The sequence below is a fragment of the Hypomesus nipponensis genome, chromosome 12 (assembly GCF_054491055.1).
Source record: "Hypomesus nipponensis isolate SF chromosome 12, ASM5449105v1, whole genome shotgun sequence".
Classification (NCBI taxonomy): domain Eukaryota; kingdom Metazoa; phylum Chordata; class Actinopteri; order Osmeriformes; family Osmeridae; genus Hypomesus; species Hypomesus nipponensis.
The window spans coordinates 13,128,375-13,156,077 of NC_140372.1; the positions used below are offsets into that span (position 1 = coordinate 13,128,375).

At 51.1% G+C, this 27,703-nt stretch overlaps 3 protein-coding genes across 5 annotated transcripts; 1 reads left to right on the top strand and 2 right to left on the bottom strand.

Moving 5' to 3' along the window:
- Nucleotides 1-103: 103 nt before the first annotated feature.
- On the bottom strand, nt 104-11,341 carry hecw2b (HECT, C2 and WW domain containing E3 ubiquitin protein ligase 2b). The gene is given in 31 exon segments (XM_084668607.1): nt 104-1,694; nt 1,792-1,904; nt 2,053-2,138; nt 2,229-2,343; nt 2,671-2,817; nt 2,916-3,045; nt 3,152-3,250; nt 3,447-3,599; nt 3,726-3,839; nt 4,039-4,159; nt 4,266-4,375; nt 4,579-4,662; nt 4,770-4,866; nt 5,041-5,143; nt 5,272-5,424; nt 5,965-6,150; nt 6,315-6,439; nt 6,549-6,649; nt 6,757-6,907; nt 7,019-7,114; nt 7,225-7,501; nt 7,864-8,053; nt 8,089-8,470; nt 8,473-8,676; nt 8,902-8,996; nt 9,122-9,264; nt 9,748-9,917; nt 10,133-10,208; nt 10,391-10,485; nt 10,601-10,708; nt 10,926-11,341. Coding segments are annotated over 31 exon segments (4,470 nt in total). The 5' UTR covers nt 11,260-11,341; the 3' UTR covers nt 104-1,582.
- A 5,886-nt stretch (nt 11,342-17,227) lies between these two features.
- Nucleotides 17,228-25,535, bottom strand: gtf3c3 (general transcription factor IIIC, polypeptide 3). Its single transcript, XM_084667702.1, has 18 exons — nt 25,255-25,535; nt 25,003-25,093; nt 24,509-24,837; nt 24,262-24,385; nt 23,912-24,103; nt 23,627-23,792; nt 22,201-22,348; nt 21,910-22,057; nt 21,275-21,375; nt 21,022-21,193; nt 20,671-20,873; nt 20,435-20,536; nt 19,421-19,556; nt 18,878-19,103; nt 18,190-18,380; nt 17,962-18,086; nt 17,697-17,849; nt 17,228-17,610 (listed from the first exon to the last, which is right to left on the bottom strand). Exons 1-18 carry the CDS (start codon nt 25,351-25,353, stop codon nt 17,488-17,490), a joined length of 2,829 nt encoding a protein of 942 aa, XP_084523828.1. The 5' UTR covers nt 25,354-25,535; the 3' UTR covers nt 17,228-17,487.
- A 35-nt stretch (nt 25,536-25,570) lies between these two features.
- On the top strand, nt 25,571-27,387 carry pcnp (PEST proteolytic signal containing nuclear protein). Of its 3 annotated transcripts, XM_084667703.1 has the most exons (6): nt 25,624-25,666; nt 26,037-26,152; nt 26,224-26,398; nt 26,491-26,562; nt 26,650-26,705; nt 26,798-27,387. In XM_084667703.1, the coding sequence occupies exons 1-6, from the start codon at nt 25,661-25,663 to the stop codon at nt 26,910-26,912; spliced, it is 540 nt and encodes a 179-aa protein (XP_084523829.1). In that variant the 5' UTR covers nt 25,624-25,660; the 3' UTR covers nt 26,913-27,387. The 3 variants fall into 3 exon arrangements, with proteins under 3 accessions (XP_084523831.1, XP_084523830.1, XP_084523829.1); XM_084667705.1 differs by lacking the exon at nt 26,037-26,152 and having other exon boundaries at nt 25,571-25,666; nt 26,175-26,398; XM_084667704.1 differs by lacking the exon at nt 26,037-26,152 and having other exon boundaries at nt 25,582-25,666; nt 26,172-26,398.
- Nucleotides 27,388-27,703: the final 316 nt, after the last annotated feature.

Here is a 27,703-nt window from a genome sequence, read left to right on the forward strand (position 1 = left end):
AGGGTGAGCCAGGCGACAGACGGACCCAGAACCTGAGAAAGGCACCAACACATACGTGTCTCTTGGTTATACAAAATAAAATACAGAATACGGGAGTGGAACATTTCTTCAATTAATTTTATCTATGTCATACAATCATATAAGAGTGACCAAGAGAAAAAAAGCTTTGCATAGAGTGTAGCTCTGACAAAGACACAACCACAAACACCCCACACCTGCCGGTCAGCTAGCCAGTCAATGGCCAGTGACAGTCAGGAAGTCTGCTGGAAAATCTAAACAACCAGTCAGAAAATCAGCAAGTCAGTCAATGACCAGTGACAGCCAGAAAGTGACTAACGACAGTCAAGCAACGCGCCAACAAGTCAGTCAACCAGGCAGCCAGTAGCTAGGCTGTTGCTGGCAGGGCGAGGGCAGTGAAACATTCTGAGCAGTGAATTAAACATTCTGATACAAAACATGTGAGAATGACTGAAACACGGATGCAACTTTCAGATTAGTCACAAAGGTGGTAGTGTCCTCTGTGTGGCAGTGTGCGTGAGTGTTTGTGTTTAGATATGGTTAAGGGTGGTGTAACATTCGATGGTAGTGTAATCTTTGTAAGAGATTTAGGAGAGAAATGGAGATAGAGAGAGAGAGAGAAGGCTGTTTATGGCCCCCAACCTTTGGTACATTCAGTGCAAATACTTAGGAGCACTGCAGAGGCATGTCTATCATGATATGAAAGGAAAAAGGGTTGTGTGTGTGTGTGAAAGAGAGGGAGTAAGATAGAGACAGACACACACACACACAGATGTATGCCTGTGTGTCTGCATGCCTGAAATAGTGTTATGTGTGCTCCTTACTGTAATTGTGTGTGTGGGTGTGTGTGTATGTGTAGCTGCACGCGTATGTGTGCATGTGTGTGTGTACGTGTGCAGCTGTTAGTTACCTACTATCACGGTACATCCACCTTCATATGTAAACAAACAAGTGTCAGCAAGTCACAATCCTCAGTCTGCATATCAAAACATTAGTTAGATTAATGTACTCAACATGGCCCACTTAGCAAAACAGGGCAGTATATACGAGGAAAAAACTAACATCGGTAGAAAGTGTCAGACATGTAGTAGACAAGAGAAGGAGGTTAAAAACACAACAAAACTGTCAAAGTTGAAGGTTTTTTAGGAGCGTTCCTCAATCTTAGCAGAGTAGGTTGACGTAAAGCAACAAGGATAAGATTACGCCCTAATTATGAGAACTAAAACATTGACAAAGTCTTGCGGAAGATAACGGCAGTTTACTGTTCTGTCTGAGCCTAGTTCCATGACTCATCCAATCAGAGCTGCAGACTCCCATGGTGAGTCATCTGAGGGCTGCTGCTGTTGTTGGTGCACCACCTCCAATACCTCCAGACCACCAGGGGAGCCACCCTCTGGTAATCACTGTGAGCTCAGGCACAACCTTCTGAGTGAACTCAGTCCCGGCAGTGTGTGTGAGTGTGTGTCATGGAGTCTATATTCCCATTGTCTTGAATGTGGGTTCCTAGATGTTGACTGATATCAGGAGGAGAGACAGCCCCCAGGACTGGGTCAGGGGTCAGGGGTCACTCCAGTCCGAAGGTGGAAGTCTCCTCCACAGCAGTAAGCATCTTCTCATACAGCATGGAGAACGACGGGTACGGAGGCAGGTCCAGACGGTTGAAGCAAGTGTGAGCCCTGGACACACACACACACACACGTTTGGTATATTAGACCACCGTTCCTAAGTTAACAGGAGTTGCCAGATACTAGAGGTAGGGTGAGGGTGTATTACCGGGGTAGGGAGGTGACCTTGCCCCACTTCTCCACACAGAACCTGCGGGGTCCGTTGCTGCCACGCAGAGAAGCGAAGCCTTCGTAGGGAATACTGGAGGTGCCTGTCACAAACTAGAGAGAGAGAGAGAGAGAGAGAGAGAGAGGGGGGGGGGGAAGAGATTGTTCTAATCATTGACAGCAAAGGGAAAGAAGGAAATAGAAAAGAGAGAAGAAAGTGGAAGAATATGTACACCCCTCCCAAACACACACACACACACACCTGCAGCAGTCTTAGTCGCTGCTCGTTGTTGAACCTCTCCACCGCTGCCCAGAACCACCTGATCACTATGTGGTTGTCATGGTAACCTGAAAGGCAGACAGTGGAAGGGATTAATCAATAGTCATCCTTCCTATCCTTCAGATCTTCTCCAGAGCTGCCCCTCCCCCCGCCCATACCTCCTCTATACTCTGTGTTGTTCCTCCAGTCCACCAGGTCGATCTCAGCCGTGCCAGCAATCACCAGCTCCAGCTCCCGAGCATCGAATACTGATACCAGCCTGGCATCCACCACCTGGTAAGACACACACACATTGGGCCCCCGTATTCTAGAAAGATCTGAGATGAGACGGCTGTTTTTTTTTTTAGAACCTCAAATCTAGCCGGTCCGTTTTCTAGAACTTCCAAACCAGGCTGACAATGTTTTAGAACAGTGGTTCTCAACCCTGTCCTCAGGGACCCCCTGTCCTGCATGTTTTAGATGTTTCCCTGCTCCAACACACCTGATTCAAATAAAAGGGTCGTTATCTAGCTCTGTAGAAGCCTGGTAACGAACATGCATTTGAATCAGGTGTGTTGGACAGCCAGGACTGACAGCGTTCTAGAACCCCAGGCATCCCACCTCGTAGAAGCCCCGGACCAGGCTCTCAGTCTGCTGCACCACGCCCCTCTCGATGCGCCACTTCACCATGCGCTCCATGTACTCCTTCTTGTTCTTCTCCGTCACTGGGATGTTGGCTCCACCAGGCTTCAGCTCCCGCTCCGTGATCTACACACACACACACACACACACACACACACGCATTAGAAGACCTCTTTAAAGATGGTTACTTTGTGTCTATGGCCATAAGGCTGTCTGTGTCTGACCTGTCCGAACACCTCCTCGTTGACGGTGAAGGTGAGCTCCAGGGAGTCCTCGATGTCGTTGTCCTTCATCCACTGCAGGCTCTGGTGGAACTCCTCATCCAGGTACTCCAGATCACTCAGCTCGCACATGCTAGGGACACAGGACTGTCGTTAACATTGGGCTGTATGTGTATGCGTGCGTATACTGTGCGTGTGTGTTTGCGTGTATGTGTACGCATGTGTTTGCGTGGGCTTACATGCGCAGCAGGCCCTTGTAGAAGGGTCTGGTGAAGAAGGCATCTAACAGATACTGGTGGATCAGGGTCAGACCCAAAATACGACCACTGAACCTGAACCTGAGAGGGGCGAGAGAGGGAAATTGACAGAGGGAAAAAAGAGATTCATTTACTGTATGTTTGTGTTTTAAGTTTTACAATAAAAACGACATACAAACGGCAATTCCAGTGTCATCATCTTCTCCCATCCACCGCCATCTTTACACACAAACACACACACACACACACACACACACTCTCTCTCCCCAGGTCTTACCACTCATGGTGGTTGTCTACGAAGGCCGACATGGGGCTGATCTGCACGGTGTAGGTGTCGTTGGCTGAGTACTCAAACAGACCATAATAAGGGTTGAACAGCTCCCTGGAAACCAGGAAGAAGAACTCCCTGGAAGGACCACTGTAGTCCAGCCTGGAACACACACACAGACACACACCCACACACGTTGACACTGGTGGATTGTATCTGTGAGAATTCTGTATTGACCCTCGACCGAGCCTTCTTTCAGACGTCCTCCCCCCCTCCCCACACACTCACCCCTCCTCCCCTACGAAGCTGACGTAGAGCTTGCTCCTCTGCAGGTCTTTACGGGAGTAACACATGATCTGGTTGAAGGCATCTTCCAGCAGGTGGTCCCTACGGATGATCAACCTGGGGGGGGGGGGGGGGGATACGTTAATTCCGTGTTTTCCAGATTCGGGACTTAAAAGGTGAGAGGATCTCGGCATTTCAAATTCAAGTTCCACATTTTTTGCCATTCGCAACAAGGACAAGTACACTGGAATTCTTTGGCCATGTTCAATCACTGAAATAGGGTTAGGGTTAGTATAGGGTGGGAGATGGCCCCTACTTTAGTTTGCCAGGGCCCTGGCCGTAGCCCTTGGTCTCCAGCTTCCTGTAGAAGTTCCTCAGCTTGGCCTCAAAGTCCCTCTTATACGGGGCAGGGGCCCTGGCATTGGCTCTCTGGGTACCTGCGGTGGAGAGAGAAGGAGAGAGAGAGGGCGAGAGACCCAGGTTGAGACTCTAAAAGGGCTGGGTGAGAAAGAGAGAGAGAGAAGAGAGAGAGACAGTTCTCACCAGGTGAGTTCTGAGGGGAGGATACAGGTGATCCTCGTGGTGAGTGGCAGTAGCTGGGGTGCAGTAAGGCATGGGGAGGGACATACGACATCACTTCCTCCTCAAACAGACTGCCACGGGAAGACCAGAGAGTCAGTTGACTAACAGTTTCAGAAAGACAATAATACGAATCTGTATATATGTCTACCAGCCTGCCAATCTGTCTTTCTGCCTGCCTGCCTGTCCACTTGTCTGTCTGTGTTGTCTGTCCATCTATCTGTCTGCCTGTCTACCTGTCTATATGGCTGCCTGTCTGTCTGCCTGTCTGTCTCACCTCAGCAGGATGACCAGGTCTGCATCTCCTGACAGTCTGGCCAATCCTGACACTCCCTCATTCCGAATCAGCTGCACCTTCTCCCTGTAGACACACACACACACATATATACAGTATATATATATAAGCATTTTTGAGTTGGTGTGTATACAGTTTGTGTACGTACAGTGTGCATGTTGCCGTGCACAGACCTGAGCGAGTGGTTCCTGATATATTCTGGCTGTCTCTCCTGCAGAATCTCAGTGATGTTGGGCTGACGTAGAAATGCCACAATCTTGTCGTTGTAAGCTGAGAGAGGATTGGAGGACAGATTTTTTGAGGGAGGGTTCAGTGCTGAATTTTGTCCTGATTTCCACTGACTCTAGATGGTGTAATAGTGTATGGTAGTAGGAAGTGTTGATATGCAAAGTGCGTGAAGTGTTGATACTGATACTGAGGAGAATGCGGTGTGTGGTTACTCACCCACTGGTACCATGTCTTGGTGTTGGCCGCGGTTGGCAGAGCTAAATGTGCTGGAGGGCCGAGGCAAGACTGGAGGCCCAGAGTGACGAGGGTCATCACTCACCTGGATCACGCACACACACACACACACAGAGGATTGAGTTGAGTAAGCATACCATGCTGTGTGTGTATATGCGCTGTACACGTGTGTGGGCTTGTTGGTCCACAGGAGTGTGTGGGTGTGTGTCTCACCATGCGCCGTGGGCTGACTTCCCCTGCACTGTGGCTGCGTTGACGGGTCAGGTGTTGGCGGTGTGCCAGCAGGCCGGCAGGGCGGGCACTCTGCAGGGGCAACCGAGGATCGATGAACGTGGTGGCACGGCAGTTATGGTCCACAAAGAAAGGCTGTAGAACACACACACACATGCTAGAGCTGCTTGAGAGAATAGAGGCTTGTACCAGGAGCAGTGTCCTCTACCAGGTATGTGTCCTGTACCAGGTCTGGATCCTACCAGGAGCAGAGTCCTGTATCGGGTTTATGTCCTGTACCAGGTGTGTATCCTGTACCAGGTGTGTGTTCTGTACCAGGTGTGTGTCCTGTACCGGGTGTGTGTCCTGTACCAGGTCTGGATCCTGTACCAGGTGTGTGTCCTGTACCGGGTGTGTGTCCTGTACCGGGTGTGTGTCCTGTACCAGGTGTGTGTCCTGTACCGGGTGTGTGTCCTGTACCAGGTGTGTGTCCTGTACCAGGTCTGGATCCTGTACCATGTGTGTGTCCTGTACCAGGTGTGTGTCCTGTACCGGGTGTGTGTCCTGTACCAGGTGTGTGTTCTGTAACAGGTGTGTGTTCTGTACCAGGTATGTGTCCTGTACCAGGTGTGTGTTCTGTACCAGGTGTGTGTCTTGTACCAGGTGTGTGTTCTGTACCAGGTGTGTGTCCTGTACCTTGCCAGTGTGGTCGTGCTTCATCTCCCAGCCCCTCGGCAGCTCCAGCTGCTTGTTGGAGAACATGTTGAGGAAGGTCACTAGGTCACGGTTGTGCTGGTAACGCTCATAGTGATGGCCGTCTCGCCGCACCTTGCTGATCATGTGCTTCAGACAGGCGTTGGTGGTGAACATACGGTAGGCACTCTGGACACACACACACACAGTTAGATTTCTTCTTCCAAAAAGGATACTCGATTGTGTGTGTCTATTAATGTGCCTGTATGTATGCGTGCGTTTGTGTGTGTGTTTTTGGTGTGTGAGTGCATGGCGTTTGTGTTTGTAGTGTGCGTGTGTGTGTGTGTTCTTACAGGGTTGGAATGCAGCACAGTGAAGAAGTCTGGGCTGGTGAGGAACTTGGCGCTGGGAGACTGGAGGAGCAGAGACAGACGAGACCTGGAGCTGGAGGGGACCACCACACCATCCCTCCGGTACTCTGGAACACACACACACCATAAATACAGGTTTTCAATTCAGGGCACCGACATACAGTAAAGCAGACTAGCTGGTTTGACTACATCTCCCAAGATGCACTGGGAGGCTACCGGGTAGGGTGGGGCTGGTCAGGTCTGGCTCGTCAGGAGGCAGATCATTTATCGGCTCCTCCGTCCTCTCATTGGTCATTGTCCGGTGGATGCTCTGGTACCTGAGAGAAGAGGAGGATGGACAGAGAGAGAGAGAATGTGGGTGTGCGAATATACATATGCGTGCACTGTATGTATATGTGTGTGTGTGTGTGTGTGTGGTCCTGACCGTCTGTTGAGCTGCTCCATCTGCTGGATGGAGTCGGACCTCTGCAGCAGCTGGGGTGCGGGGGGGGCGGTGGGTCTCTGCCAGGTGGTGGTCCTGTTCACATGGTCCACGTAGAAGATCCGACCGTGACTGTCGATACGAGCCTCCCAGTCTGAACACACACACACACACCGGTTTAGTCCAGCAGTTCAACGAGCACAGTCACACACACACACACACAGATATGAGCCTCCCAGGTGTCCACACACACACACACACTTACTGGGAGGAAGGGCCTCTTCCACCCTCTGGTATCGGCTGATGTCATGACGGACAGAAGGAAGAGAGCGGACAGACTGGTGACCGTTCACTGCAGCCCCTGTGACACGCACACACACACACAAGTTTACAAAAGTCAAGTCTGAACAGTCCAACCAATACAACCATCCAGCTCTAGTAAATCAAGTGCACCTATAGTCCCAGTCTCACCTGGCTCTCGGTCCATCTCAGCCACACTGGGACAGGGCTCCGTAGCTCCACCCGGCTCGGCCGCCCCCTCTGTCTTTGGCGCACCCCCAGAGGCCTGCATGCTCTGCCTCCTCTGCCAGATGTCGCCGCCCTCCTCCTCTTCATTGGTCCTCCCTTCCGATGCCCCTCCCCCACCACCCTGGTCAGTGATGTGACAGACTCCTCCCACCTCTCTGGTGCAGGACTCCGCCCCTTCCTCCTCAGCCTTGGGAGCTATTTCCTGTATACTCTCCCCTTCCTGGTAGAACAGAATGTAAATTAGGGGTGGAGCAAGGGAAGGAGGGAGGGGTGTAGAGAATGGAGAAAGAGGGGGAATAGGAGGACTGTGTTCAACATGGAAAGTTACCACAGATGTTCACTGGAGCCAATGCTGCTACCCTTGGGTCAGCCTGAACTTTTCTGTGCTAATAAGACATGGAGAGGAAGTATAAAGGAGGGAAGAGGAGGTGGAGAAGAGGGCAAGTGGAGAGGAGGTGGAGAGGAGTTAGGCAATAGGGGAGAGGGGAGAGGAGGGCAGGTGGTGAGGAGGTGGAGAATAGGGCAGGTGGAGAGGAGGTGGAGAAGAGGGCAGGTGGAGAGGATAGGAGGTGGAGATCTCACCTGTCTCTCTTGAGCTGTCTGGGTAGCAGGAGCAGGGAGGGAGGTGCTGGCTGTCCTATCAGCTGGGGTGATCTGGCTGCTGCTCTCTGGCGCCCCCAGGGCTTCAGGTGGAGCAGCAGCACCGGCTTCACAAGTCGAAGACCGTGAAGAAGAGCCAGCCTCAACTTCAGATGGCGCCTCCATCACGCAACTAGCCTCTTTCTCAGCCTCGACCCCAGCCCCGACCCCGGCCCCAGGCCCGGCCGTGTCTCCCTCCCCCCCGCCTGCTCCTCTCTACCTTGCTGTCCCTGCTCAGAGACCACGGGGCTCCCCCCACATGCCTGCACCCCATTGTCCAAGCCTGTCTGCGCCACAGCCTTCCTGCCCAGCTGCGATTGGTCCACGTGTGGCTCCGCTTCCTCGTCCTCGTCAGAGTCGATGTGCAACATGGCCGACAACCGCGTGTCCGTGGGGAAGCTGGAACGTAACCGTGGCGACACCCCACCCATAGGCCCCACCCCCCCCGGAGCCTTAGATGCCTCAATGGCATCCAGGTAGTCATTCAACGAAACCTGCCGGTGGGTGTGGCTTCCTGTGTTGGTTCCTTCCAGGACCTCCTCCTCTCCTCCCCCTCCCTCCAGACTTCCTCGTCCATCTCCCCAAGCCCCTCCCCGTTGCGCAGACCCTCAGCCACCAGCGAGCCTTCAGAGCCGGTGGGGGAGGGGCCCCGGTGGCGGGGGGCGGGGTGGAGCTGGTCCTCATCGTCTGACGGGCTGCCAGGGTCCCCGTTGGCTGATGCCCCCAAAATGGAGCCCAGCGCATCTGGAGAGGCCTCTGATTGGATGAAAGAAGGGAGGGATAGACAGGGAGGAACCAAGATTTGATGACAAGCACACACACCCTCATATAAACACATCATGCACGCTCTTCCAAACATTTCCACACACACACACATGCTTTTACAAACACTTCCACACACACACACACTCATACAAACAATTCCAAAACGCACACCCTCATCTAAACCCTTCCAAACACCCACGCAGGCTCTTGTCTCACCGTCATGCCCGGTGGAGGTGATCCTGAACTGCAGCTGCCCACTGACATTGTCCGTGGGCAGACGGCGAGACAGAGGGTAGCTGACACACTGCTCTCTGAGGACACACACACACAGCTTGATGAGGATCGATAGGTCGTCAATATTGATGAGATAAACCGCGTGTGTGTACATGTGTGTGTCAGTATGCATGTATATGTGTGTGTGTCTATCTGTACGTACTCTGCTGCAGGCCTCTCTAAGAGCCTCTGCACAGGGATGGTCAGCTGACCTAGGAAACGCTTGATGATTGGTCGACTCTTGGCAAACTTATCCTTCACTTCAATTTCCAGCACGTCAGTCATCAGAGCCACAAATGTATACTTCTAAAGAGACAGGGATGGAGGGATGGAGGTCAAAGAGGAAGAGTGATGAAGGAAGAAAATAAAAAAAAGAAACATAAAAGGTGAGATTTCAAAAAATAAGCTGCCAAACGTTTCAGCCAAGTAAACATCCCCCCCTCCAGACAGGTGGGTGCCAGACAGGGTTGGTGTGTGTGCCCCACCTCTCCGTGCCAGACAGGGTGTGTGTGTGTGCCCCACCTCTCCGTGCCAGACAGGGTTGGTGTGTGTGCCCCACCTCTCCGTGCCAGACAGGGTTGGTGTGTGTGCCCCACCTCTCCGTGCCAGACAGGGTTGGTGTGTGTGTGTGCCCCACCTCTCCGTGCCAGACAGGGTGTGTGTGTGTGCCCCACCTCTCCGTGCCAGACAGGGTTGGTGTGTGTGCCCCACCTCTCCGTGCCAGACAGGGTTGGTGTGTGTGCCCCACCTCTCCGTGCCAGACAGGGTTGGTGTGTGTGTGTGCCCCACCTCTCCGTGCCAGACAGGGTTGGTGGTGTTGGTGACGATGGCGGAGCGACGTTCTTGTCCGTGGTGTGTGAACGCCGGCAGGCCCCGCCTCCTTCCTGGCTGGATGGACATCTTCAGGTACGGGTCAGGGTTGAAGAACATGCCCTTCTTCAGACCCAGCGCACGCAGGTCTGCACACACACACACGCACAGGAGTCATTCATACACACGGAGCAGAGTCCACGAGTTCCACACCTCCAAATGACCATCCCCCTCAGGATTAAGCAACCGTAGACAACAGGATAGGAATACTGCTGACAGACAGGATGAAAGATGATCAATCATTCAACCCGTATATTAATCCGTTCCTGTGGGTTGGGGTGGGGACCCTGACCCCAGGACTCACCTGATAGGGTGAAGCTGACCAGTCTACGACAGTGCTCTGTCACCGATTGGCCCTCCGCTTGACCCTCGGCTCCCACCTGATCAGGAGAGAGCCAATGAGAGATCCACTGGGAGGATGTCACTCAGCAGTTTCACAGACCAACACAGGCCTCTTGCCAGCCAATCAGACAGCAGGATTAACACCCTCGCAGTTTCATATCATATTAATACATAACAGCTGGTGACATTGCTCCGAGGGAACACACACACACACACTGACCGTGACTCCAGGGTTTTTGACCGTGATGCAGGGCGTTGTAGCTCTCAGGGCTCCACTCACTCCATGGTAGTACTTAAAACAGATCTTTGTCTCAGCTGGGGAGAAAAAACACACCACCACACACACACAACGGGCACTTGAAAATACTGCTTCCACACGAGCCCATGTTCATATCAACACGCACACGCACACACACACAGACACACTCACGCTCCATGTAGTAGGGTCCAGGCTCCAGCCTCCAGACGATCTGGCCCCGCTGGGTTCCGTTCACCCCACGGTTCTTGGAGTCCCACACGTTAGCAGGGCACGACTCATCTGGAGAGACAAACACGGCAACGTCACGCTAGCGTCACGACAAGAACACGCTACAAACATGCTAGCTACAGAGCCAGCACAGCCCTAACAGGTGACACACACACACATAAGGAAAGGAGGAGGAGGAAGGGAAGATTAGAAGAAAGGACCCTGTCTAGTAAGGCTGCTGTTACTCAGACTGACCTCCCCCTCAACCCTCCCCCCCCCCCCCCCTCACCAATGTGGTATAACCCGATCCAGTCCGTTGCATCTACTTCCTCCTTGATGTCCCAGGAGATGACCAATGGGCTCTGGAGGGCGTGGCCTAGTGTGAACTGGTAGGTGGAGGCGGTGAGAGAGGACCGGCTCTCGGACGTCATCAGGTCCGTGTCGCTATTGGCTCGCTGCAATCCCATAGGCTCCGCCCCAGACTCCCCAGACCCTCCCCTGGACCCACCCCCTTGCTCTGATAGGCTGCGGAGGTTCTCGGGGCTGATGGTGTAGCGCATGTGCGGACTCCGCCTTTGGACCACCATCAGGTGCTCCCGCGCGGAGGACGCAGCCGTCGCCATGGTCACAGAGGAAGAGGTTGAGGAGGGGGGAGGGGTGACGGATGAGGGTGTGGGTGCGAAGGGTGGTGATGGTGGTGATGGTGGTGATGATGATGGTGGTGAGTGGGGGAGTGGGAGGGAGGGTGGGAATGGGGGTGGGGGCGGGGGCGGGGGGGGAGGACGGCCGTAGCGAGAGAGGGGCGAATGGTGGAGGCTGGGGGGGGTGGGGCTAAGTAGGGAAGGAGTGGAGATCGTAGGGGGAAGGAGGAGGGGGGGGAGGCCGGTAGGTGGGCAGGAACAGGATGGACTAGGCTCCCCCAGGAGCACTCCTCAAGTCTGGCTCCCACTGATCAGCACATCCTCCCCTGAACGCCCTTGTGCCCCTGAGCAGGGCACTGTCTTGTAACTCCACCCAGGAGCGCTGCCCAGTGGCTAACAGTCTAGTCCTCTTGACAATGGTAAAGCTTTCAGGCTGCCCCCGTTTCCAATTTTTGTGTCTTCTTCTTGCTTTTTGTGTCCTCTCCCTGCTTCTTGACTCCACGCCCTGGTTTTTGCTTCCTCTTTCTGTTTTCTGTGTCCAGGTTTTGTCCAACAAAGTTGTTTTGCCGCCTCTGCTGCTAGCTTGCAGTCTCTACACACAATCCCTACAGCAGCTGAGGGGAAAAGCAATGGAGGAAAGGAGAGGTGGAGGAGAAGAGGAGAGGTCTGTCGAGAGGGTTGGGGGGCCACAGTTGGGTGAATCCTGCTGGGTGGGGAAGGGGGGGGTGAGGTAAGTCCAGCCCGGATGGAGAGATGCCAGAGGGAGGCTGGAGGCTGGAGATCTGTGAGAGAGGGAGGGAGAGGCAGAGGGTGGGAGAGAAAGGGGACGGTCAATATCACACAGCAAAACATCCCACAGAACCAAGCTCCTCCGTCCGGTGAGTCAGGAGGAGGAGGTGGGTGAGGATGGGGAGATAGAGGAGGTGGGAAGGAGGAGGGATGGTGAGGGAGGGAGTTGGGGGAGACAGTAGAGTGCTGGGGGACTGCGTATCACAGAACCGTACTCTAGGCCAGGCTGCATTAGTAACACTTAGATCTATTGATCCTTCCTCTGCTTTCTCTTTCAGCATATCTACCTTATCTACCTCTCATTTCCTCTCTTTTCGCTCTAACCCCCCCCACCCCCACCCCCCTCCCTTCCATCTCTATACCTCATCCTCCTTCTATCTCAATTAAACTGTCGTTCTCCGGGCCTTGTGTTGCCATGGCGAAGGCTGATTATGCTGGTTCACACTCAGTCAGCACCCTAAACATCAATGTCTCCATCCACACTGTTTCCCTCGGTTTCGGAGTTCTCTCTCTCTCTCTCTGACCCTCTCTCCATCACTCTCTCCCTCCCCCACTCCTGCTATGCCTCCCTCTCTTTTCCCATCTCTCTTTCTCTCTCAACTACCCTACTGACAGCAGTGCCTGAGAACGCTAATTTGGGAGACACTTGGGAATGGTGTGTGTGTGTGTGATGAGGGGGGTGGGGGGGTCAGGCTGGACAGATACCGGGAAAGGTGGTAGGGGCTGGAAGGAGAGTTCTATGGTTAAGCAAAGGTCACTGAATGATTAATATGGCGAGTGTCTGAGACAGAGGGGAGGTGAGAATCTCTCAGCGAGACGGTGATTAACAATGTACAGTGTGTGTGTGTTCCCTCAAGCTTATGCTGTGGTTGGTCCCACACATACACACACCAATGGTGTGTAAGTACTGGCAGGAGAGAAGGCAGTATTGAACAATACAGAAGGTACACATAGAGAGGTGGAGAGAGAGAGAAAGAGAGTGTGTGTGTGAGAGAGAGAGAGAGAGAGAGAGAGAGAGAGAGAGAGAGACATCGCATCAGCATCAGGGATCATTTTAAAAATATCTCAAAGGCCATATCTGAGTGTAGCACAGAGAACAGAGGCACACGTGCCCTCATACTGTATACTATATGCACACACACACACACACACACACACACACACTCTAGCATACACACAAACAAAAAACACTGTGCCGGCAAATATGACACCCATGCAGGCACACACACGCAATAGGTGTGTCCTCGATCCTGGGTGAGGATTAGCAGGAGAATGGGGGGATTTGGTGTTCACAGTCCTCACTCTTAATCCTTGTATTACACGGCTCAATCTGACCATGCTCCGCCCCGTGCCCTGCGCTGACCTCCCTCCCCCCCTCTCTTTGTCTCTCTCCTTCCCTCCAGTCCGTTCCTCTCTTTCCATCTCGCCTTACATCGGACTCCCTTCCTCTTCATCTCTTTCTCATCCTCCTTTCCTTCTCACGTGGACCCTGTTCCTGACAACGAAAGGCTTCGTTGTCAAGACCTTCTGTCCTCCCTCTCCCTCCTCCATATTCTTTGGAGTGTGCTTGTTGTGCGGCCCATGACCCAGGGTCAGCCACATGCAAAGGCCTCTGGGAGACACTTAGCCCAGTTGTGCACACACACACACACACACACACACCACATACACACAAAGACTCCAGAGGTGCTGGCGCTGTGGCTGTCCTCAAATCATCCAGGCAGCTCAGCTGATTCACATGTTTGTTTCTCCTCGGTGAAACACACTTATAGTCCTGTATGGAGCTTAGTGTTGTGCCTATGTAGGCCCTAGAATGATAAGTGAATAAATATGTTAGTGATATCTGGATGGTAGCCAGCCTTTGTTAGGCTATTTATACCATTTGAAGGCTGCGATATATATACCCTGACACCAACAAGATTCTTTCTCACACACACGCACACACAGATAGTGATATTAATGGCCGAGGACTAACAAGCCAGAAACCAAACACCCAGCAACTGACCCATATCTCTGTGTGTCTCTGCACATGGCATATAGTGGCACCACATTTGAAGCGTTATTTGAATTCACAAATGACTCTGTTTCAATTCTGATCAAAGTTCCCAGAAATGCCAACACTTATAAACACTGATAGCTTCATCCCACCTCGCTTTATATTGGGCTTCCCCTAGAATCTGAGGGCCATGTCCCTTGGCTGCCAAATATAAGCACCAGGAGCCTGCTGCTGTACCCAAGGTCCTACATGTGTAGCGACTGTTTGATACACACACATACACACAAACACTTTGAGAAAGAACAAGGGGAAACAGGGACGGCAAAAGGGCCAGAGGGGAGCTACTGTATGTGATCACACGCACACATTCTTTCCCAGGCCGTGACACACAGGAATGCAGTGGGAGGGGGCTCTCACAGGAAGTTTGACATTGTTCTCCAATCACGGCTCAGGCTATATTAGTCCTCCCAGCAGCCCCCCTCTTCTAGGCCCCCTGCCTGTATAAACCATCCTGGGATCCATTACAAAGGGTGCACTTGATTTGCCTCCCAGTTGGAACTCATAGAACTGACCTATAGTTTGAACACCAACGGGGACGGAAAAATCGAATGTGTTACATTGACCCTATTTATTAGCTAACTGTATTTTCGTCAGACCTGTCTAGGATGAACACATAGGGTGAAAGATGGTATGAACCAACAAGTCTCTAGGTGTAGGAGCACATGCTCAACAGGAACAGGAAGTGACCTCATCTGGACCAGGCGCTTTCAAGGGCTTACTACCAGGTCAGTTTGGTCAAACGTTCCACTGGACAGCTATAGAAAAAAACACCTGTACCATCTTATGATTGGTCCGTTTAGGCAGCTTGTTGAGAAGCCCCGCCGCTGATGAATTAGGCTCCTCATTGGTTCTAGATCCTGCTCTGCTCTGTTACTTTAGGCCATTGGCCTGGGGTTAAAGACCTACTCAGCCAATCAGGGCAGTACCAATATACTGACATCACATCCTGTTCCCGTGGTTGCAGGGCCAGCAGACCTCCTGGCTCCATGTTCACACACATCAGAAGGGCCAGACACACATCACTAGGTTTGAGACTTCCTGGTACTCTGGGAGACCTCACGTGTGTGTGTGTGTGTGTGTGTGTGTGTGTGTGTGTGTGTGTGTGTGTGTGTGGTAGCAGTACAGGTACAGTAAATAGGTTTCATAATAACATGTAGCCTTTCTCTAACCGGACCACGCTATAAAATCAACCTGACAAATTATTTAGGAAGTCCTCTTCTCTATCTTCTCCCTGGAGACACAGCCCTCAGTAGGCTTTATACTTACTTAGCTTCTGCATCTCTCAGCCTCCCGGTCTACCAGCTCTGCTGCTCTCTGCCTGCATCATCTTCCTGTCTACCAGCTCACCTGCTCTCTGCCTGCATCATCTTCCTGTCTACCAGCTCACCTGCTCTCTGCCTGCATCATCTTCCTGTCTACCAGCTCCGCTGCTCTCTCTGCCTGCATCATCTTCCTGTCTACCAGTTCACCTGCTCTCTCTGCCTGCATCATCTTCCTGTCTACCAGCTCACCTGCCTGCATCATCTTCCTGTCTACCAGTTCACCTGCTCTCTCTGCCTGCATCATCTTCCTGTCTACCAGCTCACCTGCTCTCTCTGCCTGCATCATCTTCCTGTCTACCAGCTCACCTGCCTGCATCATCTTCCTGTCTACCACTTCACCTGCTCTCTCTGCCTGCATCATCTTACTGTCTACCACTTCACCTGCTCTCTCTGCCTGCATCATCTTCCTGTCTACCAGCTCACCTGCTCTCTCTGCCTGCATCATCTTCCTGTCTACCAGCTCACCTGCCTGCATCATCTTCCTGTCTACCACTTCACCTGCTCTCTCTGCCTGCATCATCTTACTGTCTACCACTTCACCTGCTCTCTCTGCAGGCATCACCAGTTGTCTCAGACTGGTCTCACCTGCCAGATCACCAGGGCTGAGATACAGCCCCACACAAACTGCTAGGGTCTATTTGTTTGAGGCTACCTCGGAAAGGTAATATATACCTGATAATAAATAATAACCTGATTGTTATTATTATTATTACGCAATGTCTGGGATGATCAGAGCCATCATAGTAACTGTATCCATCCGGATTACTTACCTAATACAAAATAAATTGCATCAGAATGTAACCCTCTTAACGACGCAATCTGTTTCGAGTTGATATTGGACTGACATTAGAAGTGTGTATAGCCCCTCTAATGTGTTTTCACTCTAGCCGTCACAAACGCTGCTAGTGTCTGCCAGCGCGAGCCCTCGGTATAAAAACAATAACCGAATCCCAGAAATACATTACGTAAGGGCACTCTTACTCTTATTACTTACCGTCAAAATAACGGTGAAAACCCCCGTTCTAATATGTCACGAATCATCAATCACGCCCTCACATCAACATGTCACACGGTGGCTTTGGTTTTCATGACCGGACAGCGTCTCTGACTCCCGAGATTTGGTCATGGAGGACAGCCCGAATAGGGCCGTACCCCCGACAATCTGTCAGCTTTCTGCCGAGGATCCAACTCTCCTAGGCGGCTGTTCCCTACCGCTCCCACACGTTGTTTCTCCAGGTTCGGATAGAAAAACGGGATGAACTGGACTTTCCGTTTCACGATGAAAGTGATCCGTTTCCCAGTGGTGAGTTATTAACCGCTTGTTACAGCGATGTATTTTTGACAGCGCCAGTATAAGTGGAGACAGTCTTCATATCTTATTTATTTTGAAGACTTCACATCCGCCGCCCAGTTTCCGTTCTGCCGGTCACTATGGAGACCTTCCCAGTTCAGTGGTATCCTGCACGGTTAAGGAACGTGCATGATGCCAGGCGTGAACAAAAATAACACATATTTCAACAACAAAAAAGAAAGCCGGAGAACTTTAGGAGAGCTCTTACCAAAAGGCCTGCGAGATCATGGGGTATGGTCTGACGTTTGTGACGGCGGCATCAGTGTACCGAAAGTAGAGCGACTCAGAAAGAAGATGTTAACGGGCAGACGCCGAGGCAGAGGATCAAGCAAATCCTACTGTCTCAATCCCAGAGGAAACACAAAGAAACTACTCCACACACGGCCGACGACGTCACTTAATCACAGTAGATTAACACACACAAACACTCAATAAAAAGGAAGACGCGTAACACACATTTTATTTTTGTATAAATTAAAAGAAACTGTTGAACATACTCCACAACTTATATTAACAGCCTCTGTTCAAATCAGTTATAAGCCCTGTATAAAAATAAAGCATTTTGGCCTAGTGAGCTGTATAAAGGGAGAGAGGGAAAAGAGGAAAGGAGGGGGATTGACACAATTTGCTGGACCACAGGCCCTAATATTCAAGTGATAGCATAAACAAAGCTGAGATATGTGTGTGTGTGTTCAGACAGTACAGTGTGTGTGTATGAGGTAGCGTGCCATCTCCACGTTCCCACTGGCCTGGTATATGAGAGACAGGTTGAACGCAATCTCTCTCCTGAGGTCCACCTGGTCATCTTCTATGCCCTGGAAGTCAGGAGAGGAGGAGTCAGTCGTGACGTTGTGCGTGTGTGTTGCATGTGGTGTGTTGTGTGTGTGTGTGGTGTGTGTACCTCCAGGCGTGGCGGGGGGAGACTCAGGGCCAGATGGTAGTAGTGTAGAGCCAGGTGTGCCAGCCCCATCTGCTGCAGTGCTCTGCCCAGGTTGTACATACTTTCCTGGCAGTGCCCACGCTGCTCAACATAACGCCACAGGAACGAGAACCCCTGCCACACACACTCGTGTTACACAAACGTCACGGAAACACAAACCGCTAAACACACAGGAATCCTAGACACATACGCAAACACACCCCTGGACACAGACACACACACACACCTGCAGCACCAGCGGATGGCGTTTAGCAGTGAACCTCTGTGCGGCCATGTGAAAGAAGGTGAGGCCCACACACAAGCTGTAGAGAGGGTCTTCTGGGCGCACACGGAACGCCTGCACATATTGACCTACACACACACACACACACACACACACAAAGTTGAGGAACAGAGCCGTGTATATTGTGTGTGTGTGTGTGTTCTTGTTGTTCAGCGTGAGGCGTGTACACACCCAGGGCGTGTTTGAAGCTTCCAGACACCAGGGCGTTGTGTCCACAGAGGACTGACAGGGCGTGGTTGTCGGGGTTCTTCAGCATCAGACGCAGGCAGAAGCGGTGATGACGCAGGTCCTGGGAGTTGATGGTCACCTGGTTAAACAGGTTCCACAGCTGGGGCCGGTCCAGGTCTTCCATCAGCATCAGTCTGTACACACACACACACACACACATGTAAATACACACACACTTAAATACCCCCACACACGTAAATACACACACGTAATTACACACACACGTAAATGCACATACGTAAATACACAGATGAATAAACACACACGTAAACGCTCACACACACACATGTAAACACGCGCTCGCAAATACGCACCTGACCCTAAACATTGAAAACATCTCAATCTGTTTTTATTGGCAAATGGAAGATAAGGAAGTAGCTTGTTTCGATGTATTACAGTGAAGGCTACGCAGCCTGACGAGCTCTCCACATCCACCACTGGGATTAGTCTTTCTGCCACAAAGACCCGAGTCTCCTCACTAGAACTATCCAGGAGTGGCCATGCGCTCGACACCACTCCCATTCTTGTCTTAATCACATTATACACACAACTTTTGTTTTCGTGAGCACAGTAACCCACCCGCAGCCAGATTAAGAAGGGATCCCCCACACCCACCAACACACACACACACCTGATGTAGTTGTAGGCCTTGCGGTAGTTGTGGTCCAGGAAGGCGGCCGACAGGCCGAACACCTCCAGCTCCTTCCTCTTGGGCTTGACGTCGTAGAAGGAGTAGAACTCCAGGGAGGAGTCCACCAGGAGCTCGGCCTCCTTGTAGCGCTTCACCTCGCACAGCGTGCACACGCTCTGCACCAACAGCTGCCACCAGTCCTCCCGCGACAACACGCTGGTCTTACCTACGGGAGAGACACACACACGCACGCGCACGCTCACACTTGTTCCTTCCTGCGAAAGGTTCGAAAGGAAGGTAAGGGAGTCAGGCGGCTGAGCGGTTAGGGAATCGGGCTAGTAATCGGAAGGTTGCCGGTTCGATTTCCGGCCGTGACAAATGACGTTGTGTCCTTGGGCGAGGCACTTCGCCCTGCTCGCCTCGGGTGGAATGTCCCTGTACTTCGTGTAAGTCGCTCTGGATAAGAGCGTCTGCTAAATGACTACATGTAAATGTAAGCTGATGCCGAAGCACACACACAAACACACACACACACACTCCTACCACTGATATCCTGGTAGGCTGCCTCCTGGTCGTCGATGTCGAACACCTCGTCGCTCGTGGCCTTCACTAGGCACAGGTGTCTCACCCCGGAAACACTGGTGGCTCTCAAACACACCTCGGCACGCGTCATCGCCACCTGGAATACACACACATAGGCGTGTACACACACACGCAGGTATTAAACACACATACGCACATCCGGGAGAACAATGTATATTATGATAAGAATACTGAACTAGAATGAATGAGAGACGGGATAACATGCGTGTTACAGAGTGCGGGTTTCATGCGCGGGGCTGTGAGCGTGTGAGAGATGGTGTCGCATGCGTGTTACATGTGCAAGTGTGTGTGAGAGAGCGTGTATGCAGGTGTGAGAAGATGACGTGTGCAGGCTGGGCTGTAGCCTTCTCTCCATCTCTCGTATGCTCAAGACTGGAGTTGTTTTTGCATGATGGTTGTCAGACCTCATGGTGTGACTGTAACTGTTGCGCTGGTCGTCATTTGTTGATAAGCAAGGGTCAAGATGTGGTCTGATTGGTTGTTCTTGTATGTAATAGTTGGGTGTAAAGGGAATGCGAAGCATTGTTCTCTAGGTTCGTCTTCTCCTGAGGTTCTTTTCCTCAGGTCTGGCTTCTCCTTCTCCTTGCTCTCCTCTTACTCTCTCTCTCCGATTTGCAATAATAACGGTACGGTAGGTACGATTTTATAACATGTTTGCCTTGTAATTGATTTAATTCATTTTGGTGTTATCGAATATAAATTACATTTAACTTTACTTTAACCAGCCTTGCTTTGATTTAACCCAAAGAGTCAAATAAATGCAATTCCAGAACTATTAAATATGAATACAATGTCCAGTTTAACCATCTTCCATTAGATCAAGGGGCATACTTTGGGTTGTTTGGCCTATATACATACGTGTGTGTGTGTGTGTGTGTGTGTGAGAGAGTGATTATATATGTATGTGTATTTATATGAGAGTGTGTATATTGTGTGTGTGTGTGGTAGCCAGACCTTCAGCAGCATTCCCAGCATGGTGAGCATGGTGTCCAGGTAGTCCTCCAGCCGGCCTTGAGACCGCAGCAGAGTGGAGCGATGCAGCAGCAACTTCAACTCCTGGTGACACACGCACACACCAAATAAACACACACACACACGACAGATACAGAAATGACAACCACACAGAAGGGTTACACATTTTCAAACAGAAACACACACCCACACAGACAGCCCCCGCCCAAACCTCCCACCTGCTGCGCGGCGGCGGCGTCCTGGGCCAGCGTCTCGGGGTCGTACATGGGCTGCAGGGCCTCCAGGGCCCTCAGGGGCCGGCCCAGCTGCTGCTGCAGGGTGGACAGGCACAGCCTGGCCTCCAGGTGCTGGGGAGCCATCTCCACCACCTTCAGGTAGCTCTGCACAGCGCCCTCCATCTGGCCCAGCGCCTTCAGACACTCTGGGGAGGAGAGGGAGGGAGGGAGGGGGTGGGGCCTTGGGTCCATGTGTGCCTGTGACCCTGTCTGTGTGTTTCTGTGTGTATCAGTGTATGCGTGTGTGTGTACCCACGTGTGTGTGATTTGATTTGTGTGAGGAAGGGCGTGTACCTGCGTGCCGGAGCCAGACCACGGCCAGGTTGTACTTGTCGGAGCAGACGAGTGCAGAGAGGAGGGGCAGGGCCGAGGAGTACTGGCCCTGGTCCAGGAAGGCCTCGGCCACGTCCAGGTACAGATCTCCCAGCTCCTCTGGGCTCTGGTCCGTCAGGCTGGACAGCATCACCTGGACACGCACAGGCGCCAGAGGGATCACTGCGGGTGTTCAGTGGGAGGCAGGGAGAGGACGGACAGAAGGCTCACTCACTTCCAGGGGTTTGTAGACGCGCCGATGGATGAGGCACACCATCAGCTTCACCTTGATGTCTACCGGGACCGTGTCTGGGACCTGCACGTCTGTCACCTCCCCTAGTGGTGGGAGGTGGGACGTGTGGGTGAAGGTTTGGGTGGGAGGTGGGGCAGGCACAGAGAAAGGGGGAATGAGAGAGAGAGAGAGAGAGAGAGACAGGGGAAGCGGTGCAGAGACAAAGAGCAGAACGGAGAGGAAAAAGAGATTACGGTGGTAAACAAGTGTGTCATTGGAACACTAAGGATTATTCCAAGATGTGCTCAGTGCTGAGGTAGGCGAAAGTACAATAGGCTAGGAAACAATGGGAGGGCTGTGGTGTTGATATCACGGATATGCTGATATATATTTTTTGTTCAATAAATGCATGATGTTTCCAAAGTCAATGAGTAATCATATGGAATAATCGGGATCTCTCCATTATCTACGCCATAATCAAGCAGACCTGCAGTAGAGTTAGACGTCCACTGTGGCTATCCTACCATTCCTCTACAGTGATCCCTCTCTTTGAACAAGTCAAGTAGGAGCTTGATTGTTCATTTCTTCTCTGTAATGAGGAGCTGCAGATCCCGCCCCCCCCCCCCCCCCTCTCTCACCCTCCTCCTCCGTCGTCTCGTTCTTCTCCTCCTCCTGCTCTGTCTCCATCTGGTCCTCCCCCTGTTCTGCTGGACCCTGTTTCTGTTCTTCTGGAACCTGTTTCCGTTCTTCTTTCACCAGAACTATGTGACAGAACCGGATCAGAACCTACACACACGAGGGAGAGAGAGTAGATGATGAGAAGGTCAATTCATTCCCGCTGTATCTTTATAATGTCATCCTTACATGGATACTGGAGTAGGAGGACTTTTCTTAGGCCTGACTCTTAAGGAGAACTGAGTCACACACACCTCCAGGGCCTTCCCATGTTGGTGGTTGGCAATGTACAACTCAGCGGCCATGTTGATGATCTCATCATTGACTAGTTCTGGGTGGCGGCCCAGAGAATCCTCTATCACCCCGATGGCTGAGGTCAGATCACTGCTCTCATAGTAGCTCCTACACACACACACAAACACAAACGTGTGGTTAGTTCAGCTCAAAAAAGCTAGGGTTTCAAGTTTATGAACGGCCTAATCTGTTTGAGTGCGTGGGTTTTGTGCACAACGGGGCTTCTTTACAGTGCGTGTTGTACAGATGTGTCCCTTAAGTAGACATTTTGGGTAGGCCCATCTATACTTTCTACTCCTTACATTTTAAAAATAGCCTCGTTACTCCAATTTCAGTTCGGCTTGTTTTCATTCCGGCTTTTCATCGTTCAAAAAAAACACAATAAAAAAAACTATCCAGACAGATCGCGCCATCCGGATAGAGTGAATTCGATTGTGGTTGGATGAGAAGTATAAATATATACCATTACAACACCCTATTGGGTTGTACACGATCCATCCCACCTGCACATGACACAAACCATGTCACACTCCAGCAAGGATATAGCAAACATATGTAGCCTAGTACATAGATGTCCGTGGCAGAGACTCAAGAGAACTCGAGCGAAATGTCCCAACCAAGCACCAGCGAGGAGGTTGGTAGCCAGGAAGACCAGCCAACCCTTCGACATCCCTGGCCGTACCTGGAGGAATCTTTCAAAATGGTTGGATGCAAAAACAACTTATTTCGAATGCGTTGCAAGCTCTGAGCACCCAAGTACGACGAGCTAATGGATTTTAAAAACGTTAAAAAGCCGTCTAATTTTGGATATAGGCTATTGATAACATGCCTCTGAAGTTTGATTTTTTGCACCATTACAATATAAATATGTTTCATGGAGCGGAATATGATGACTAGTTGCAACTAGTCATCATATTCCGCTCCATGAAACACTTGTTAATGCTAAGTAGTACACATATATGGTTCTTTAATGTATTTGCTTCGTACTAAAATGCATTCATTTTCAATGGGCATAAATGCGGCTGAAGCAGGTGCATCCCAAATTTTTCAACATTAACATTTCAATACAACATTAGTCATTATGGCCTTTAGAAAAATGTTTTTTGGGGGAGGTGGCTTAGTGCATTATAGGCCCTGTGGGCGGCCTAAGCTTTCGTCCTTAATGGCATTTTTTCCCCTTACATTAATACTTTTACTTTTATACTTTAAGTCGTTTTGAAACCAGTACTTTTACACTTTTACTTGAGTAAAAAGTTTGAGTTGATACTTAAACTTCTAACTTCTACTTAAACCCTAGTATCTATACTTCTACTTGAGTAATGAATGTGAATACTTTTGACACCTCTGGTGTTGCACCAGGTGATACGTGTGTGTGCGCGCGCTCACTTGGCCATGTCCCTGGACAGCTGCATGAAATGGAGTCCGTCAGCAGGGGGCAGCAGAGAAAGGATACGGCGGTACCCGTCCATACACTGCCTGTGCTCCCCCAGCTGCATGTAGAGGCTGGAACGCTCCCACAGGTAGCGCACGTTGGTGGGGTCGTGCTTGATGGCTGAGGGAGAAAGGAGAGAAACGAGGAGAGCGACAGGGTACATCAACGAGGTAGAGGGCACGTCAGTTCCTGTCAAATCTGCGCGATGATGCCATTTGGAAGGGGTCAGGGGGTCGGACCTTTACTGTAGCAGATGATGGCCTGCTTGACGTTGCCTTGCTCCAGGGACATGTCCGCCAGCTTCACCCACTCCTCACTGTCACTGGGGTTGAGATGGGCGGCAATGAGGCCAAACTGGAGGGACTTCTCCATGTCCCCCTCGTCCTCGTAGATCATAGCCAGGGTGGAGAAGGGCTCGTAAGCCAAGGGGGCTTGGGGGGAATGAATAGGGAGGGATGAGCAGAGGGGGGGGGGGGGGGGAGAGTGGACAGGCTTGTAATGACAGGCTTGTGAACAAACACACATACACAGACAGACCGGCACAGGAACACACACACACACACACACACTCTGTAACCGTGCTGCTCACCTTGTCTGATGATCTCCATGCACATGAGGATGGCGTCCTCCTTCTCTCCACGGGCGTAACGGATGTTGGCCTCGCCCATCAGACCCCTCAGAGCTCTGGGCAGCTTGCTGCGGTGACGTCTCTCCTGCGTGCACACACACACACGATCAGTACATTGGCTAATCACCTAAACACACAGTCACATAAGCTCCTCTGAAATGCTCACACACACACACGCGCACACAGACAAACATACAAGCGAGCTCACCTTCATCATCTTCTTGTTCTCTCTGTTGAGCTCCATCTCCAAGGCAAACACGTCTCCAGCGGATGGACCCTCGCCCCCCTCCGCCTCGTCTTCGTCCTTGTCTTTCGTCCGCCTCTCCTTCCGTCTCCTACTGCTCCCCTCCTTACGCTTCCCCTCATCGTCACCACCCTCTTCGTCCTCGTCCTCGTCCTCACCCACTTCATAATCTTCATCATCGCCGTCTTCGTAGTTCTCGTCGTCCTCGTCCTCAGACTGCAGCTCTTCTGCCCCCCTCAACATGGAGTCAAAGGCCTGCTGGACGGACGGGCGGACCCCCTCATCCGCCACACCTGGAGGAGAGAGGGCGATGGGATTTGGAAAGACGTGAGGTACAGGAGATATTTTAAGTTGGTTCCGGCATCAAATTGGCTCACTTGCTCGGCTACAAACTACTGCTCGAGGTCAACCATGCAGGCTGATCCGTATCAGCTCAGAGGCTGGGAGACGCTGCTCACCTGTGGGTGCCCTTCTGGCTCTCTTGGGGCTTTGGTGTGAAGTTCCGGGGAGAGTGGCATCAGGACCGTCCTCGTCGCTTGCCTCTGGAGCCTGGAGGAAGAGAGGTTGGGAGAGAGTAATGGCCGGTCGGCCAAGCGACAGAATTCACTGTCTGGTGTGGAGCTGCTTCCTTCCATAATGCTAAGTATGATCACTGTAGCCTTTAGCACTCACCTCACACCAGGGTTCAATTGAACTGAAAGTGCACTTACTTTGACTTTGTTTTTGCGTTCCTCTCTCTGCTTTTCAAACTCCTCGAAGGATATCTTGCCTTCTAGGTAGTCTATAAGCTCCGCGCTGAATGCCGACATCACTAGCTAGTCAGGTACCAAAGCAATGTTATCGGGTACAGCTAAAGCTAAATCTGACGTTGTTATCTAGCTACAATGGTCCCTTGAAAATATCTCGTGTAAAACTAGCATTTTATGAGAGCACCTGATACCGCACGTTATACGATCAAAAGTTTACACAGCCCATCTGTCTAAAAACACACTTTAACAACAATCACATGGGCGACGTGTTGTGACGTGTCCACCGTGCGACGGAAATGCTCCCTGATTTAGCTCTCCCTGCAAGTAATGGCGGAATATAAGCACAACACTAAGACGTTCTCCGACGATGGAGGTGATATTAGTACATTTTAGAGACAGTGTGTTATTGTCTGTCTGCGGCTAAATGAGCCGCGCTTTGAAAAAAATACCATTCATATGCTCATGTTTGTCTTCATGTGTCTTGATTTCGTTTAGCAATGGCGTAGTCTTTGGCCTATTTCTTAGCTAGCTGGCAGACGTTAGTTAGGGCTGTTTAGTTACAAACAAGCTTGCCAGAGACTGGTTTTCCTTCAGCTAGTTATGTAATCAGAGTTTAACCCATGCAAACCTGCCCTTACCTGCTGACTGATGACAAAACATATACTGTAATGCAATCCGGCTGCTGTTGTAGCTAATTAGCAGTCGTTACCATAATTTATGGCATAAGCCTATTTTGCACGAAGGTACCCTCCCCCTCCCACGCTCCCCCTCGCACGACACTCCCCAGCAGACTAACCCCCCGTCACCCAGGTAACTGTAGCTCACACTCGGGTTTCCAAGGTAACAGTTGCTCACCGTGGTAAGTTGTTTCGCCTCAGCAGGGTCCGAGGAGGAGGGAGGCAGAGTGAAAACTAAGCCTGTCTCTTCCAGCACTGGAGGAGGAGGGGTGGGAGGAGGGAAGCGATCGGCCCAGGATGATGCCCCGAGTCCTGGGAGGTCGTCCACAGACCAGCCAGCGCCACCAAAAGTCGCCAAGATCGGCTTTGGCCTGATAAGCCAACCGGTCAAGAAGCCTAACCCTATCTCCATTAAGCTTGGTGCCAGTGTGAGTATTATTTGGAGGGAGTGCGTTGACTCAGGTTTCTTAGACCCTCCAATCTAATGCACTACTAAGCAGGGCTGATCCCTTCGTTTCAGAAACCCAAAGAACCTGTGCCCACACTTCCAGCCAAGAAACCACTGTCTTCAGTCTTCAACGAGGATGATGATGTGAGTTTGACACCCAAACACAAATATACACACACACACACACACACAAATACACACGCACACTAAACCAGACTGTACCCTGCACAGAGTGAGCCAGAGGAGATGCCACCAGAGGCTAAAATGAGGATGAAGAACATCGGCAGGTGAGCGGACCATTTCTTTTTTCATGGGCTCTTACCTCCTCGCTCTCTCTCACTTGGTCTTACTATCTCCCTTAATCCTCCCTCTTCTCCAGAGAAACCCCCACCTCTGCAGGTCCTAACTCCTTCAACAAGGGGAAACAGGGCTTCTCCGACCATCAGAAGCTCTGGGAGAGAAAGCTGAAGACCCAGTCCGACCACCAATCCTAGACTGGCAACACCAGCTCTGGATCGGATTGGATGATGATGATGATGATGATAATGACTGACGTCCTGTTTTAGTATCAAAGTGGGCCGGCCGGGTCACTGTTTTGTGTGTGAACCTTTTTGTTTGATACCAGTGTAAAAATGTAAATATGTAACAATTTGTTTTCACGCTCGCTTTTCTCTCTTTTTTGTTCTTTTTTTTACGTGTGTGTATGTGTGGTATAATCTTGTCCAGTGGATATACCAGACGTATGTTGGCAGGGTTCAAACATGACCTGGTGAGACTGATGGCTGGAGTCTCAGGGGCTAGACTGGGATCTCTACATCTGTGTATCACCGGCCTGTCTGTATATTCAGTCCAGAATCCTGACCATCTGTGCCCACAACCCCCCTCTTCACCTGTCTGTCATCCCAGTGCCTGAAAACTCACCTGTGGAAAGGGACCTTGGTTGGAAAATAAACTTTGATTCAATTCTGAGATTACCTGTTTTTTTATGATCCTTGTCTGATGATTATATATTTAACAAAAGTTAGAAAAAAAGTTTTAACAAGTTTGAGGCTTGAATATGAAAACAGGTCAGGGCTGTTTACAGCAGGCAGCACAGATGTATTCCTCTGTCAGTTGGGTTTGAGCACAACAGTGATGGGACCATCTGAGGCAGCTTTCACAGCCAACCTGAGATTTTGGATAAACAAGACACATTTTTGGAATGATAATGAATGATCAAACATTAGGAATGGCAAAAACTGTGCTTATAATGATCACAATTACCATTCCCTTATCAACTGTTCAT